Source organism: Oncorhynchus mykiss, chromosome 7 (genome assembly GCF_057628025.1).
Source record: "Oncorhynchus mykiss isolate SJ-2025 chromosome 7, ASM5762802v1, whole genome shotgun sequence".
Classification (NCBI taxonomy): Eukaryota; Metazoa; Chordata; class Actinopteri; order Salmoniformes; family Salmonidae; genus Oncorhynchus; species Oncorhynchus mykiss.
Window position 1 is genome coordinate 42,107,323 of NC_143028.1, and position 14,436 is coordinate 42,121,758.

General features: G+C 43.1%; 1 protein-coding gene across 1 annotated transcript; it reads left to right on the forward strand.

The window, feature by feature from the left end:
* Positions 1-579: 579 nt before the first annotated feature.
* LOC110527910 (zinc finger protein SNAI1) lies at positions 580-4,451 on the forward strand. Its single transcript, XM_021609516.3, has 3 exons — positions 580-1,157; positions 1,741-2,253; positions 3,030-4,451. The coding sequence occupies exons 1-3, from the start codon at positions 1,082-1,084 to the stop codon at positions 3,215-3,217; spliced, it is 777 nt and encodes a 258-aa protein (XP_021465191.1). The 5' UTR covers positions 580-1,081; the 3' UTR covers positions 3,218-4,451.
* Positions 4,452-14,436: the final 9,985 nt, after the last annotated feature.

Genomic DNA, 14,436 nt, shown 5'->3' on the forward strand with positions numbered 1-14,436 from the left:
ACAGGTAGGACATCTTGTGTGAACTTGTTGAACTGAAACCTGCTGATATTGAACTTGATTCAGATACCATTTCCACCCAAAAGGTGGCGTCATGAAACTACCAGCAGCAAATGAGGCACTGGTACCGGTAAATCAGGTGTATTTTCTTGACATAATGCATTCTTGCCAAGTGTTAGTATTCACACAATAGTTAGTATTCACACAATACTAAAACAATTTTCGTATCTGAATAAGGGGTCTGTTATCCAAATGTTGCATGTTGAAAATGCGGAACAAAACCATTAGAAAGGCCAGTCGCACCCTATGTGACCTGGCCTATGTAGGCTAGCATTGATAGAATCGGCACACACCAAACCATCATTCTTTTGTTTTAGACATACTGACGTCTTAAAGAACAAGCATTATTTTCTTGAAGTCGAATAAGACAATAATGCGTGTCTGTATAGTGATCTGACAAGGTTGCGCAAGTCTCCATAGAAGGTTCAATTAAAAAAAAAAGTAATTTTATTTAACCTGGCAAGTCAGTTAAGAACGATCACGACCGGGTGTGATACAGCACGGGATCGAACCAGGGTCTGTAGTGACGCCTCTAGCACTGAGATGCAGTGCATTAGCCTTACACCACTGCGCCATTCGGGAGCAAATAGGGCAACGTGTTCATGCACGAGTGTTTAATTTGCATAATTGGAATAGCCAATACTATTGCGTGATGTGTGTTATCTGCAGGTCAATGCGATCAAGGCCGGGTGAACGCTTTGGGGGACATGTTTTTGTTTAGGAATGGGTAAGCGAGTGGTCTCATCCTGCGCTCATGCGGAGGTGGGGTGTGCCCTCAGGGCGTCATAGTATTTCAGCAGAGGACAGAGCAGCATTTTGGAGACAGTCCGTTATTTAGACAGTCACACAGTGGTCCACAGTTGAGCAGGTTGAGACAAACGGGTAGACTATAAGTTTCAACGATATATTATTCTTTATATACCGCTTTTCTCATGTGGGTCTAAGTCGTAGACGTCTGTCTATTTCCAAAGTTTGAACCCGTGACTGGTGGATATTTTACGAACATATTTCGCAAAGTGGAAAAATGCCTCGGTCTTTCTTGGTCAAAAAGTATTTCGCGAATAAAAAACCCAACTATAGTGAACTGGAGTGTCAAAATGGTGAGTAGCTTTACTTTATTTATTCATTGTATGAAGTAGAATGCATTACATAAATACTTAAAACATTACAGAATAGGTAACCGTCTGTTTTCTCTATTATTCTTCCTTACAATAAACCTCTGGGGATATGTTTTACTTGATCCACTTTTACTTGTGTTGCCCAAACATAAACTGTCTCCACGTTGGCAACCTGTACAAATCATATTCGATTTTTTCAAGTAGGCTCGTTATATAAAAAAAATATAGTTCCCCCTAAACTGCACAGAGCTGCAATAAATTTTTTTCTACCCCATGTGAATACGTGGGAGGAAATGGCCCATGATATCTCAGCTTGGTTGAATCTCTAATGTTTCTGGTGTAAAATGCTCTGGAATTTTATAAAGATATCACAGAGAAACCTGACAGGCAGTTAGTTGTTGCTTTACAAGTTGAAAATATATGACCTATCCAAACTTCATGTTCTCTATTCATTATGTTGTGTTCCAGTTACATTAATTATATGTCCATGATGAAAACGTCTCAGTATCTGTCAGCTGTGCTGTAAATGTATCTCTATAACCTAACCCTCTTCCTCATCCCTCAGCCACCTCACTGGAGAGGTACCCACTAGCTGAGCTTCCAGCAGGGGACAATAACTTAGCTGCCACCTGTTACACAACAGGACTGGTATGGGACGTGAGCTTCCTTCCAGCCCTCTACGTCCCCACATCCCCCACTGATGCCCCTCCCACCCCCGGTCCCCTGGACCTCAGCTCCCCATCCAGTCTCAGCAGCAGTGCCAGTAGCAGTGGGGAGGAGGATGAGGGGCGCACCTCTGACCCACCCAGCCCCGAGCCCACAGACACCTACCACCCCCCCCAGCGCCCCAAACGCACAGGCATCAAGAGCCATGGGGCCCTGGCCGAGGACGAGAGAGTGGCCCCAGTCACTGCAGCAAGGCCAGCCTTCTTCTGCAAGCACTGCCCTAAAGAGTACACCAGCCTGGGGGCGCTGAAGATGCATATCCGCTCGCACACACTACCCTGTGTCTGCCCCACCTGCGGGAAAGCCTTCTCCAGGCCCTGGCTGCTGCGCGGCCACATTCGCACACACACAGGTAAGAACTCCTACACTTTCCATTGGATATTACTTTGGTAGAAGGCAGGGGCAATTATTCAGTTAATTAGATCAACACCTGCAGTTTGACCAACAAGCCCAAAGGGCTTTGTATTGATCACTCATTGTGTTCTACCACACTGTAACAATGACTCCCTGAGAATTATCTTATCATTGGCTACTCTGTGAGACAACAGAATGCATGATAACATTGTGATGAAGGGGACAAAGAACATAAGGAATCTTTCAGCTTTCAAAAGGCCCACTTACTACCAGCAGCAACTTGAAAGTAGTAATCTAATTTGGCACTGATTTAATCATGTTAATTCAAGTGTGGTCCTGATCCTGACACCAGATTCATATTACCATTTAAATGAGCTGTATTCACTGAGGTGTTAATTAACCCCTCTGGTGAGCTCCGAGACAGCCAAATTGATGTGGTTGTGTGTATTGCTAATCAAAGCGAAGGTTCACAGAATCCGTCTCATACACAGGCTTACATGTTTTAAATGTGTTCCTTTATTTAACTAGGCAAGTCAGTTAAGAACAAATTCTTGATTTAGAATGACGGCCTACCGGGAAGCAGTGTGTGAACTGTCTTGTTCAGGGGGCAGAACGACAGCTTTTTACCTTGTCAGCTCGGTGATTCAATCCAGCAACCTTTCGGGTTACTGGCCCAACGCTCTAACCACTAGGCTACCTGCCACCCTGAAACATCACATAGTTAGTGTCATGCATCTCAATCCAATGCTCCTCCAACCATCTCCTCCTTCTCAGGTGAGCGGCCGTTCTCCTGCCAACACTGTAACCGTGCCTTCGCCGACCGCTCCAACCTGCGGGCGCACCTGCAGACCCACGCTGAGGTGAAGAAGTACCAGTGTGGTGTGTGTTCCCGTACCTTCAGCCGCATGTCCCTCCTCCAGAAACACAGCGCTGTCAGCTGCTCCACCTCTTCCACAGCATGAGCAGGATTGGGCCATGGAGTTTTCCCCACAGAGACCTCAGGGCGGTAGGGGAGTCTACAGACTCATATCACCAGCAAGACCAGAGGAGCCTGAACCAATCTGCCAACAGAGACCATGAACTCACCGTTAACTGGTAGGAGAGGAAGTTGACCCTGACTCGTATCTCTTTGGATGGAACTTCCACAGCCATCTCAGTTTCAATCTCATTTAAAGAAGAATAAGAACATTTTTCAAACTCCTCCCATTTCAAGTCTGGTAGATGTATTGGACTGTAAGTAACTCTGTACTCCTGCCATTCTCCCAGTCCCAACTTAGTTTTTTCCTCATATACAGTAGTGGATTCATGAGGGTTAGTGGTGCCATTGTTTTTGTCTATGGCCAGACAAGTTCAGGATCATCGTGGCCTAGACACAGCTGCTGAGAGAGGTAGGGGTGCGTATGTGAGATACATCTCTCAGCATGACACACACACACACACACACACACAGCTGTCCCTGGTAGAGTGGTGTAGATAGACAAGGTGCTAACAGGTGCTCTGGCCCTGACCTTCACTGGGCTGATAACAGGTGACTTCCACCTCCCCCAGAAAGAGGAAGTATGTCATCATCACAAAGAGGATGGGGTCCGTTGGTCCCTTTGTATGCATGTCTCTAGTGGGTGCGTCTTAAGCTTTTACTTTGACTACATCAAGCCCAGATGTAATCTGATGTGTTTCAAAGACAGGATAAAGCCATTTGTTTCTGTTGTTATTCCTTATGGAAGCTCTCAGCTTTCAATGTCGTTTTAATTCCTGAATGATAATCTAAGCCATGCACTCCAGGTTACCACAGTGTTAATTATTGCCGTTGTTCTCTACAATGATAGAGAGAACAGTCTTTCCCATGCCATTTTTGTAAGATATAAACTTGTTTTGTGAAATTTATTCTTTCTAAACCAAAGATGTGCCTTCTTGCCTCAGCTGGTAGTTTTACCATTATGCATCAAACAGTCAGAACTGTGGGGAAGGAGGGGACCAAATGCCTTGTCTAAAATGTTTACGTCATAGAGGCACGGTTTCACAGCCCTGGCTGTAAAGAGGTGAATTTTACATTTCCTAAACCTTTTATGGTTTGCAGTGCGGTGTCCAGATTGTATGTAGTCTTATTTTTTACTGTGTTTGTGTTTTTCACTTCAATTTCAATTATTTCATAGCTGATGGATTTGCATTCAATAAAATAATTTATGTTTCTAAAAAGTATTGTTTTTACCTTCTTTTTTTTGAGGGAGAGTCTAGCACTACTTAATACAACAACCGTATATGCATGTTTGGTTGGAGACTGTTAATTGGAATAGGGCTCTCTTTCAACAACTGGAAATGTAGTCTGTTGGGAGTGAATGAGCAGTTTGAATTGCCCATTGTGACGTTTAGTGGGAGGCAGGTGTGCAGGTGAACACACTGAGTGATGGACAAGGACTACTGCGTACACCGGCTCAATGTCTCCATCTCTCCACCTGCCACCGCCTCCTGCAGCCACTGTGCAAACAGTGTGTGTGTGTGTGTGTGTGAAAGAGAGAGTAGATTTGTTGGCCAACATTCATCTAATTTAAACTTGTTCCAGGTCTGTATTTCCTTAGTTGAGGGAGTTGAAGCTCCTACTATGTAGCCCAGACAGTGAGTCAGAGTCTGTGTAGCCAGGAGAGTCTAAGTTCCCATGGTGCTCAGGGAGTGGGTTTCCCAAAAGCATCGTAGCACAAAGATCATCTTTCGTCCATTTAGTTGAAGTGGAATTAAGACCTTAGTGCTATGATGCTTTTGGGAAACGTAGCCCAGGTCTGGTCACAGAGCAGCGAGGGTGCGTGGGCTGTTGCCGAGGGTGAGATGAGCTGTTCCACTCAGCCTCTCTGTCTGCTGGAGCTTCTAGCCGCACAGTTCTTAAACTCCAAATTTTCTTCTCAGTCAGGGAAATATTCACTGAGCAGGAGATAAGACTTCTGTGGCGAGCTCTAGACATTTGGTCATACTGCTGTGAGCTAACAACGAGTCCGATATGGATTGAGAGGTCTGGGAGGTGGATTAATAGTTCCGTCATTTGGTTGTTACCATTGCACCTTTGACATGGATGTTCTTATACAGCAGGCCTATTAAGTTCCAGCTGCTTGGAATTAATTCAGTGGTTTTAGGATGTAAATTGTTAGCGTGTCCTCAGGCGAGGGTGGCGGCTCAGCTAATAAAATCACACAGCATTGCAAGTTGAAGTGAGTAACGGTTTTAGTCAGATTATGCTCTCTAGTTAACTTATTAATACTACATTGGAATCACTCATTCTGCTGTATGAATAATGTCTCGGCAGTTGAACTTCTTTCTTGCCACAAAGCGTATATAGTAGGCCTACCATTTTGAAATCCAGCTACCAGTTGAACCCCCAACATATCATAACCCTCACCACACTCCAAGTTAGTGTATATATTAATCTTTTTTTTGGAAATTAAAACAGTACTTGCTCCCCCACTCACTCCTTTGGGAGATTAGAATGCCTGGTTCTGAAATGTGAGAACGTTTTCCTGCTGCACGCTTCCCAGTGCCAGAACACTCATTGTAATTTACCAAAGGGGCTGCTATTTATGCCATTAAGTGTTTAACATTCCAGAGCCCCACTGGGTTTGTGTATTCTTCTCTCTCTCTCCCTGCCTCTGGCTGTATATCTATTTATGTATGTATATGTGTTGAGTGTGAAGTGTCCCTGCAGAGAAGCAGCGCTCTCTCTCTCTCTTCACAGGAGGCTCAGCTCTCCTCCTCAGAGACAGGCCGGCAGGAAATGGGAGTTTACTTTGGCCTACTTCACCCAAAAAAGACAGGCTAGGAGCCGAGGAGCTCAAGTGCTAACCCTCACTGCTTACTGCCACTGCACCATATCCCATCCCCCCACTGTTCTCCACTGGTCCCACCCACGCCCGCTCCCAGGCCCAGTCCCAGTCAGGGGGAGAGAGAGACAGCGGCCTTCAGTGCAGCAGCAGCCAGGGCTCACAGTGGGCTCAGGGCCTGGGATACAGGAAGGAGCTGTCAGCCTCCCATAAACACGACTCATCCTGCGCAGATGACACAGAGGGCTTGGGGGTAGCGCTCCCCGGCCACCCCGCTGCCAACCCGCAGTTTTACACTGTGTGCTGCTAAGTTCCAGACTTGTGGATTCCTACGGGGTTTTCCTTCAGGCGCCGGTCCCCGTCTGTGGTTATCTTCTCTGCATGTTTTCCTACACAGCAGTGAAGTACGCTGATTTCAGGAGGCCGTGGCGCTGTTCTCTCAATGTGGTGCCGTGCTGAGAAATATAAACTCAACAGCAGAGGGAACGGACTAAAAGTAGTAGTTCTCAGGAGGAAATGTAAAGTATAATTGAAATGTTTTCTGTTGATTGTCTTTTTAAAATGAACTAGGGTGTGTTGTACTTGCAATGAAGTTATAATCTCCTCCCCCACCCTCGTATCCTATATGAAGTCTTCATAATAGTCTCCTCTCTGCCTGTTGCCTGTGGAGAGGAAGCTCAGACCAACGAACTCACCCAGATGTGAAAATCTAGCCTGTTAAGTCTCCTCTGTCTGCAAATAGGCCAAGGACAACCACTGCATCTGGTAAATAAAGAACCCAACAACAGTAACACCACAAGTATGCCTAATGATGGATTTCATCAGGGTCTGGAGTCTGCCTGAGGCCAGGATTGGAGAGGTGGTTGAGTGGTTGGGGGGGGGGGGGGGGTTGCATATTAAAGAGTAATGAATCACACACTCAGTCACAGGGTCGCCGTGGATGAATGTGCTCTCTGTTTTCCTGGAGTCTGGAGTTTACTAACTGATGACGCAGGCTACACTTGATCAGAGACATGTGTTGCTGTGGACTCTGTGCCAGTGAGAAGCAAGGAGAGGGGGAGAGGTGGAAGGACGGATGGCGCCTAAGCCCTCTCTCTTTCTCTCCCCCCTGGGTATTGCCTCACACTGATGCTTGTGAGATTGGGGAGGAGGGTTGTCCCGTCCCACTCTGGGAAAAATAAACCCAGCCTTTTAGGCCAGGACAGGAAACGAGATCTTCAGTGAGCGTCTTGACCTAACTCCATCAATTCCTTTACCATCCTCTTCTCCAAACACACTCAGGGAGAGAGAAGGGAGATTGAGGGTGAGAGAGTTTGTGTACATAACTAATATTGCCGAACAATTACTGAATTATATCCAAAAGGGAAGTTTTCATTGCCTGTTCAGCCTCACTTGAACCAGTAAAAAAAAAAAAAACATTTTTAATTTCTCCCCTTTTCCATGTCCAAAGACTTAAACCTTAACTTTTGCAATAAATGGACCCATTATCCCATATCAATAGTCACTTTATTCAGTTCCAAAAATTAGAAGTTTTTCCAGAATTTCAGTGGAAGGCAACCAAAGAAACATGTGATCCACGGGTGAGAGAGAAAGTGACTTTGGGGATTGAAAAATGGACAAAAGAATAACTACTGTAGAAAAAAGGTAACATCCGCTGACTGTTTGCTTCTCCCCATGTGAGCTTTAAATTAAGATTTTAGTTACAGGAAAAATGCTTTGACCAGGGAAATTGACAACCCATCTCATGTCAGATTTCACTAAGGGGTCAGGATACTCTGACTTTACCCTCTATGAAGAATCAAGAATGATGAAATCCTGACTGCATAGTCATAGAAAGGGCTAAATGCTCTGAACATTGCAGATGTAACAGCGTGCCTTTGGTTCTGCCTCGAACAGGGATCGAACTAGTAACATTCTATATAGCAACACTTGTAACTCAAAGCCAACTGCCTTAGGTAACAGAGCAAGATTTGATTTGATTTTTGATTTGAAGAGATGATTTGGTCCTTGATCAACTCCTTGATCAACAGTTGGCATTAGATCTCAGGGCGATGCCCCTGATGTACTCCAGCCAACATGCTACAAGCGAGTTTCACATCTACTACACAGACCGTATGAAATCAAATGTTATTTGTCACATGCTTCGTAAACAGGCGCGGACTAACAGGGAAATGCTTACTCAAACCAAGCACTTCCCAAAAATGCAGATGGAAAGAAAATACAGAAATAATAGAAAAAGTAAAACACATAATAATAGAAGTAATAATAAATACACAATGAGTAACGATAACTTGGCTATGTACATGTGGTGCCAGTACTGAGTCCATGTGCAGGGGTACAATGTAATTGAGGTATATATGTACGCTGAACAAAAATATAAACGCAACAATTTCAAAGATTTGACTAAGTTACAGTTCATTTTTGTTAAGTGTACATATACTGTAACTAGGAATAAAGTGACAGATAGTAAACAGTATCAGCAGCATATGTGATGAGTCAAAAAAGTTAGTGAATAAAGGGTCAATACACAAAACAAAAATATAAACATGCAGTGTTGGTCCCATGTTTCATGAGCTGAAAATCCCAGAAATGTTCCATATGCACATAAAACCTATTTTTCCCAAATGTTGTGCAAAAATATGTTTACCTCCCTGTTAGTGAACATTTCTTCTTTGCCAAGCAGCCGATTAAATAACATGAACATTGCACAGGTGCACCTTGTACTGGGAACAATTTTTGTCACACAACACAATTCCACAGATGTCTCAAGTTCTGAGGAAGTGTGCAATTGGCATGCTGACTGCAGGAATGTCTACCAGAGCTGTTGCCAGAGAATTTAATGTTAATTTCTCTACCATAAGCTACCTCCAACATCGTTTTAGAGAATTTGTCAGTACATCCAACTGGCCTCACAACCGCAGACCACGCCAGTCAGGACTTCCTCATCCGGCTTCTACACCTGTGGGATCGTCTGAGGGGGGGTGGGGGAGGGGGCTGCTGAGGAGTATTCCTGTCTGTAATAAAGCCCTTTTGTGGGGAAAAACTCCTGATTGAGTGGGCCTGGCTCCCCAGTGGTTGGGCCTGGCTGCCAAGTGTGTGGGCCTATGACCTCCAAGGCCCACCTATGGCTACACCTCTGCCCATTATTGTGAAATCCATAGATTAGGGCCTAATTAATTAATTTAAATTGACTGATTTCCTTATGTGAACTGTAACTTAGTAAAATATTTGAAATTGTTGCTTGTTTATATTTTTGTTCAAGATAGTAGCCACCTGAATCATTATAGTTACCTGGACTAACTATTTAGCAGTCTTATGACTTGGGGGTAGAAGCTGTTCCGGGTCCTGTTGGTTTCAGACTTGGTGCATTGGTACCGCTTGCCGTAGAGTAGCAGAGAGAACAGTCTATGACTTGGGTGGCTAGAGTCTAACCAGAATAGAAAGAGGAGTGGGAGACCCCAGTACACAACTGAACAAGAGGACAAGTACATTAGAGAGTTTTCTAATTATAAATTAGCCTTTTGAAATGCTAAACTTGGATTAGCTAACACAACGTGCAGTTGGAACACAGGATTGATGGTTGCTGATAATGGGCCTCTGTACGCCTGTGTAGATATTCCATGACAAATCTGCCGTTTCCAGCTACAATATTCATTTACAATATTAACAATGCCTACACTGTATTTCTGATCAATTTGATGTTTTTCTTTGAAAAACAAGGACATTTCTAAGTGACCCAAATTTTTTAAACAATCGTGTATCTCCATTGACTCTTGAAGAATGTAACTTATGAGCTTAGTTCAACTGTCACACTCCATGAGATCCCAAAATATAAACTTGTTTTTCTCCAATGTTTGGAAACATTGTAAATGTAAACAAACACTGTTTAGCCTCATAACATGGTTAAAATAATAATGTTGATATCATGGATGGTCAGTCCTTCCATCCATAGCGCTGTCTATTAATCTGAGAGTGGTTACATTTTTCCAGGCCCATCCCTCAGCTTTTTACCAAAACAGAGGCGGGGTGTCCATTTTGTCATTGTTTCATCTGTGGATTTGCCCTTTAAACAGCTGCATATTATCAAGATATCACAGTGTCAACAACAAAAAGGTCAACAATAGGCCTATAGCAAATGCAGCATATGGCATTCATTTTTCACATGTAAATAGCCCTTTTCAGTAGTGCTCAAAGCATGCCATTCCATGAGCGCAGCATTTATTTTATACTCCAATCAATGAGCCCAATCAGTCCTCCATGACAACAAAATCATAAACAACAGAGTAGGGCTGGCTAATAAACCCTTAAATTTGGTGATATGCTCAGGAATTTTTTGGGGTTAATCTATACTCCCATATTTCCAAGTCCTATTCTTGAAGATCAAGGGGGTATAACATTTATTGGAATGACTGGAATTCTGATATACTTTGGGTTTTTAATGTAAAGATATAATTAAATCGTATTATTATATGTAGTAGAAAGCGATAGGTTAGAAGAAGCCTACGTAACCAACCCAAAAGGTAAAATGTAACATCCATATATGGCCAGCTATGTAAACTTTAACATTGATTCATCCTGCAATAGATGTCGTTCAATTGGTAACATACATTTTTGTCTTCTTCTAATGCTTCTTAAGGGGAAAGTAATCTAAAAGTAAATTAATGTAATCAGATTACTTTGCTGAGTTTGGGTAATCCAAAAGATATGTTACTGAATACAATTTTGGACAGGTAACTACTAACTGTAACGGATTACATTTAGAAAGCAACCTACCCAACTCTGGTCGATGTCTAGCAACCCAAAGGTTGCGAGCTTGAATCTCATCATGGACAACTTTAGTATTTTAGCAACTTTTCAACTACTTACTACTTTTTAGCTACTTTGCAACTAATTAGCATGTTAGCTAACATTTCCCCTAACCATAACCCTTTTACCTAACCCTTCACCTAACACTGATCTTTTTAGCTAACCCTTCCCCTAACCATAACCCTTTAACCTAACTCCTGAACTTAACCCTAACCCATAGCCTAGTTAAGTTAGCCAGCTAGCCACCTAGCTAGAATTTGTAATATATCATACATTGAGCAAATACGTAACATATTGTACATTTTGCAAATTCGTAAAGTATAATAGAAATTGTAATTCGTATCACATAAAACGTAGTAGGCGATGGACATCCACAAATGAATACATGCAATACGATACGAAACATAAAACATATCATACTAAATTAAGTGTCTCAGATTTATGTACAGAATAATACATAATGCTATGAGTCTAGGTTGGGGATGATGGTGTTGTGAGTCATGACCAGCATTTCAAAGCATTTAATGGCTACAGATGTGAGGTTACCTTGGCGTTCTTGGGCACATGAACTATGGTGGTCTGCTTGAAACATGTAAGTATTACAGACTGGGTCAGTGAAGACACTTGTCGGCTGGTCAGCGCATGCTCTGAGTACACGCCCTGGTAATCTGTCTGGCCCTGCGACCTTGTGAATGTTAACCTGTTTAAAGGTCTTACTCACATCGGCTACAGAGAGCCTGATCACACAGTCGTCCAGAACCGCTGGTGCTTTCATGCATGGTTCAGTGTTGCTTGCCTTGAAGCGAGCATAGAAGGCATTTAGCTTGTCTGGTAGGCTTCTGTCACTGGGAAGCTCGCGGCTGGGTTTCCCTTTGTAGTCCGTGATTGTTTGCAAGCCCTGCCACATCTGATGAGTGTCAGAGATGGTGTAGTAGGATTCGATCTTAGTCCTATGTTTTGTCTGTTTGATGGTTTGTTGGAGAGCATAGCAGGATTTCTTATAAGGGTTCAGGTTAGTGTCCTGCTCCTTGAATGCAGAAGCTCTAGCCTTTAGCTCAGTGCGGATGTTGCCTGTAATCCATAGTTTTGGGTTTTGGTTGGGTTTTGGTTGGGATATGTACGTACTTTCACTGTGGGGATGGCGTCGTCAATGCACTTATTAATGAAGCTGGTGACTGATGACTGATGTGAACTCCTAAATGCCATTGGATGAGCACCGGAACATATTCCAGTCTGTAATGGCGAAATAGTCATATAGCTCAGCGTCCTCTACATCAGACCATTTCCTGTTTTGCTTGTAAGCAGGAATCAGGAAGATAGAGTTATGGTCAGATTTGCCAAATGGAGGGCAAGGGAAAGCTTTGTATGTTTCTCTATGTGTGGAGTAAAAGGTGATCTACATTTTTTTCATCTCAATTTTCACAGGTGACATGCTGATGGATATGAATTAAAACGGATTTCAGTTTTCATGCATTAAAATCACCGGCCACTAGGAGTGCCGCTTCTGTTGTTCTAACCCACGTTACACCAACCTTTTCTAGCATGAGAGCTAATGAAACGTTGTGAGCTACTCATTTTGTTTCTAACTTTCAAATAGGCACATCCTTCTTTTCTTCTCCCCCTGCAACTCTTCCCCTAGTCCTTAACTAGATGCAGGCAAGAGCGTGCAAGGCAGTACTGAATGTCACTGTCTGTCCATGTGTCACTGTCTGTCCCCTCAAATTTGTCTCTTGACCTGTGTTCACCTACATTGTAAACATTCATTCATAAGCTAGGTTGTAGCAACCTGATGATGGGTAGAGGGAAAATGTAAGGATCATGCCTAAACTTGTCGCTGTTACATTGAGCTGGGTGAATGGAATATGAATGAGAATCATCCAATATGCTGTAATAGAAATAAGGCCATGCACACAAACAAAAAAATAATCATCCTCTTAAACGGCACTGACCGTCACTGGAGTAAACTGATATATTTTTCTGGTCTCTGATTCCCACAGTAAGCCCAACGACTTGGTAGTTATCCATGTGTTAAGTCTGTATTTTTGGTGAAATACTCCTTCCACAGAGGTTTTCGGTTTTGACACAGAACAAGACAAAAACAGAGATGCCTCTCCAATGGGCCTTAAAGATGCTCCAAGATATTTCTTTATTTTTGACAGAAAGAACAGAGGTTATGGGCATGCGTCTGCAAAAGTGGGGGAAAAATATATAAATAATTGCAAAAGAGGGCCGTAACCCTGATGATATGATATGCATAATCAATGACTTGGCATTTTAATGTTGTCACTGCAAAATATAGTTTTGAGATACAGAGGGTTATTCAATTCCCAGATCTCAGAACTGTTTTTGAATGTCTTTCATGACTCAAGTACATCACCTCACATGCATTTATTTTTTTAATTGGAAACACAGCAATGTTGAGAATCATCTGACATATCTCATATGTGAAAGACCATCTAACGAGCAACTATGTAAATAACTGAATGTTGACCAAAAAGTCAGATTGAACCTTCTAATTCCAAGGTCTCGATCCATGTGAGGAATGCACCTGAGTGCTTTGTCCCAGAGTAGGTGCAAGGGGATGTTGAACAGTTGCTGGAGGCATAGGGAGATTATTGTGAAAGAACAATGTAAATGTTTGTCCTCTTGTCAGGACTTGTCAGATTGAGCGTAAGCAACCAGAGAGTGTGTTGAGAAATATACCGATTTGGAACATTATTACTGACCCACGTGAAACTTTCATTTGACCTAGAATTTGACTTCATGACAAACATGGGTGGAAGTAATAACTTGCCAAAACACAGATTTCTGTATGTAGGAGAGTACATCATGTGTCAATACAATTGAGCATTTTATTGATGGAGTGGAAGTGATAGGTTCACTTAGGAAGCTGTCCATCTTGTACCACTGCCTCTGTCCCATGAACAGCCCCACAGGTGCATGAAGCACTTGCTCAGATCCAGAGCCCACCCCAGTATGACACACATAGAGAGATGAGTTTGGTGGGAACATGTGCACAGTTTGTCACTGTTCCACTTAACTGTAAGTTGCCGGAGCACCTCCTCCCAACTGGAGAATCAGAAGAGATCAAAGAGAGTTAAGACTGGCAACAGCTGAAGGGCTAGAGCGGTGGAACAGATGCATCAATTCAAAACGCTTTTTACAGATAGTCAAACAAACGCTGACCAATCCACAGCTGTCATATTTCATCACAAGCCATCAAACACTCCCCCCCCCCAAGACACACAAAACGCTCTGTGAACGTTGCAGGATCCAGTGCCTTATAGTGCCAGAAAGCCCCATCTGTCTGGTTGAATGTGTCAGGTTTCACACCCCATCATTGCATAGGGAGTGAGATGTCACATTTTCTGGCTTATTCAGTCAAAGAATCGATTTGCTCTCCCTCTGATCAACGAAGCCCAGCCTGAAAGATGGCATATGAAAGGGGACAGTCTAGTGGTTTCAGCAATTGTGGCCTCATCTAGCTGTGATATTCCCAGGCGGATTTAGAGCTCTCAACATAAAATCATTTTTTGTGAATTGAAACACGACCACTTTCTCTCGATGACAAA

What these genes read in the sequence shown, in the direction of transcription:
- LOC110527910 (XM_021609516.3), top strand. Translation starts at nt 1,082, where the DNA reads ATGCCTCGGTCTTTCTTGGTCAAAAAGTATTTCGCGAATAAAAAACCC. An exon ending in TGAACTGGAGTGTCAAAATG is followed by an intron (nt 1,158 to 1,740) that starts GTGAGTAGCTTT and finishes CTCATCCCTCAG; the next exon opens with CCACCTCACTGGAGAGGTAC. An exon ending in CCACATTCGCACACACACAG is followed by an intron (nt 2,254 to 3,029) that starts GTAAGAACTCCT and finishes CCTCCTTCTCAG; the next exon opens with GTGAGCGGCCGTTCTCCTGC.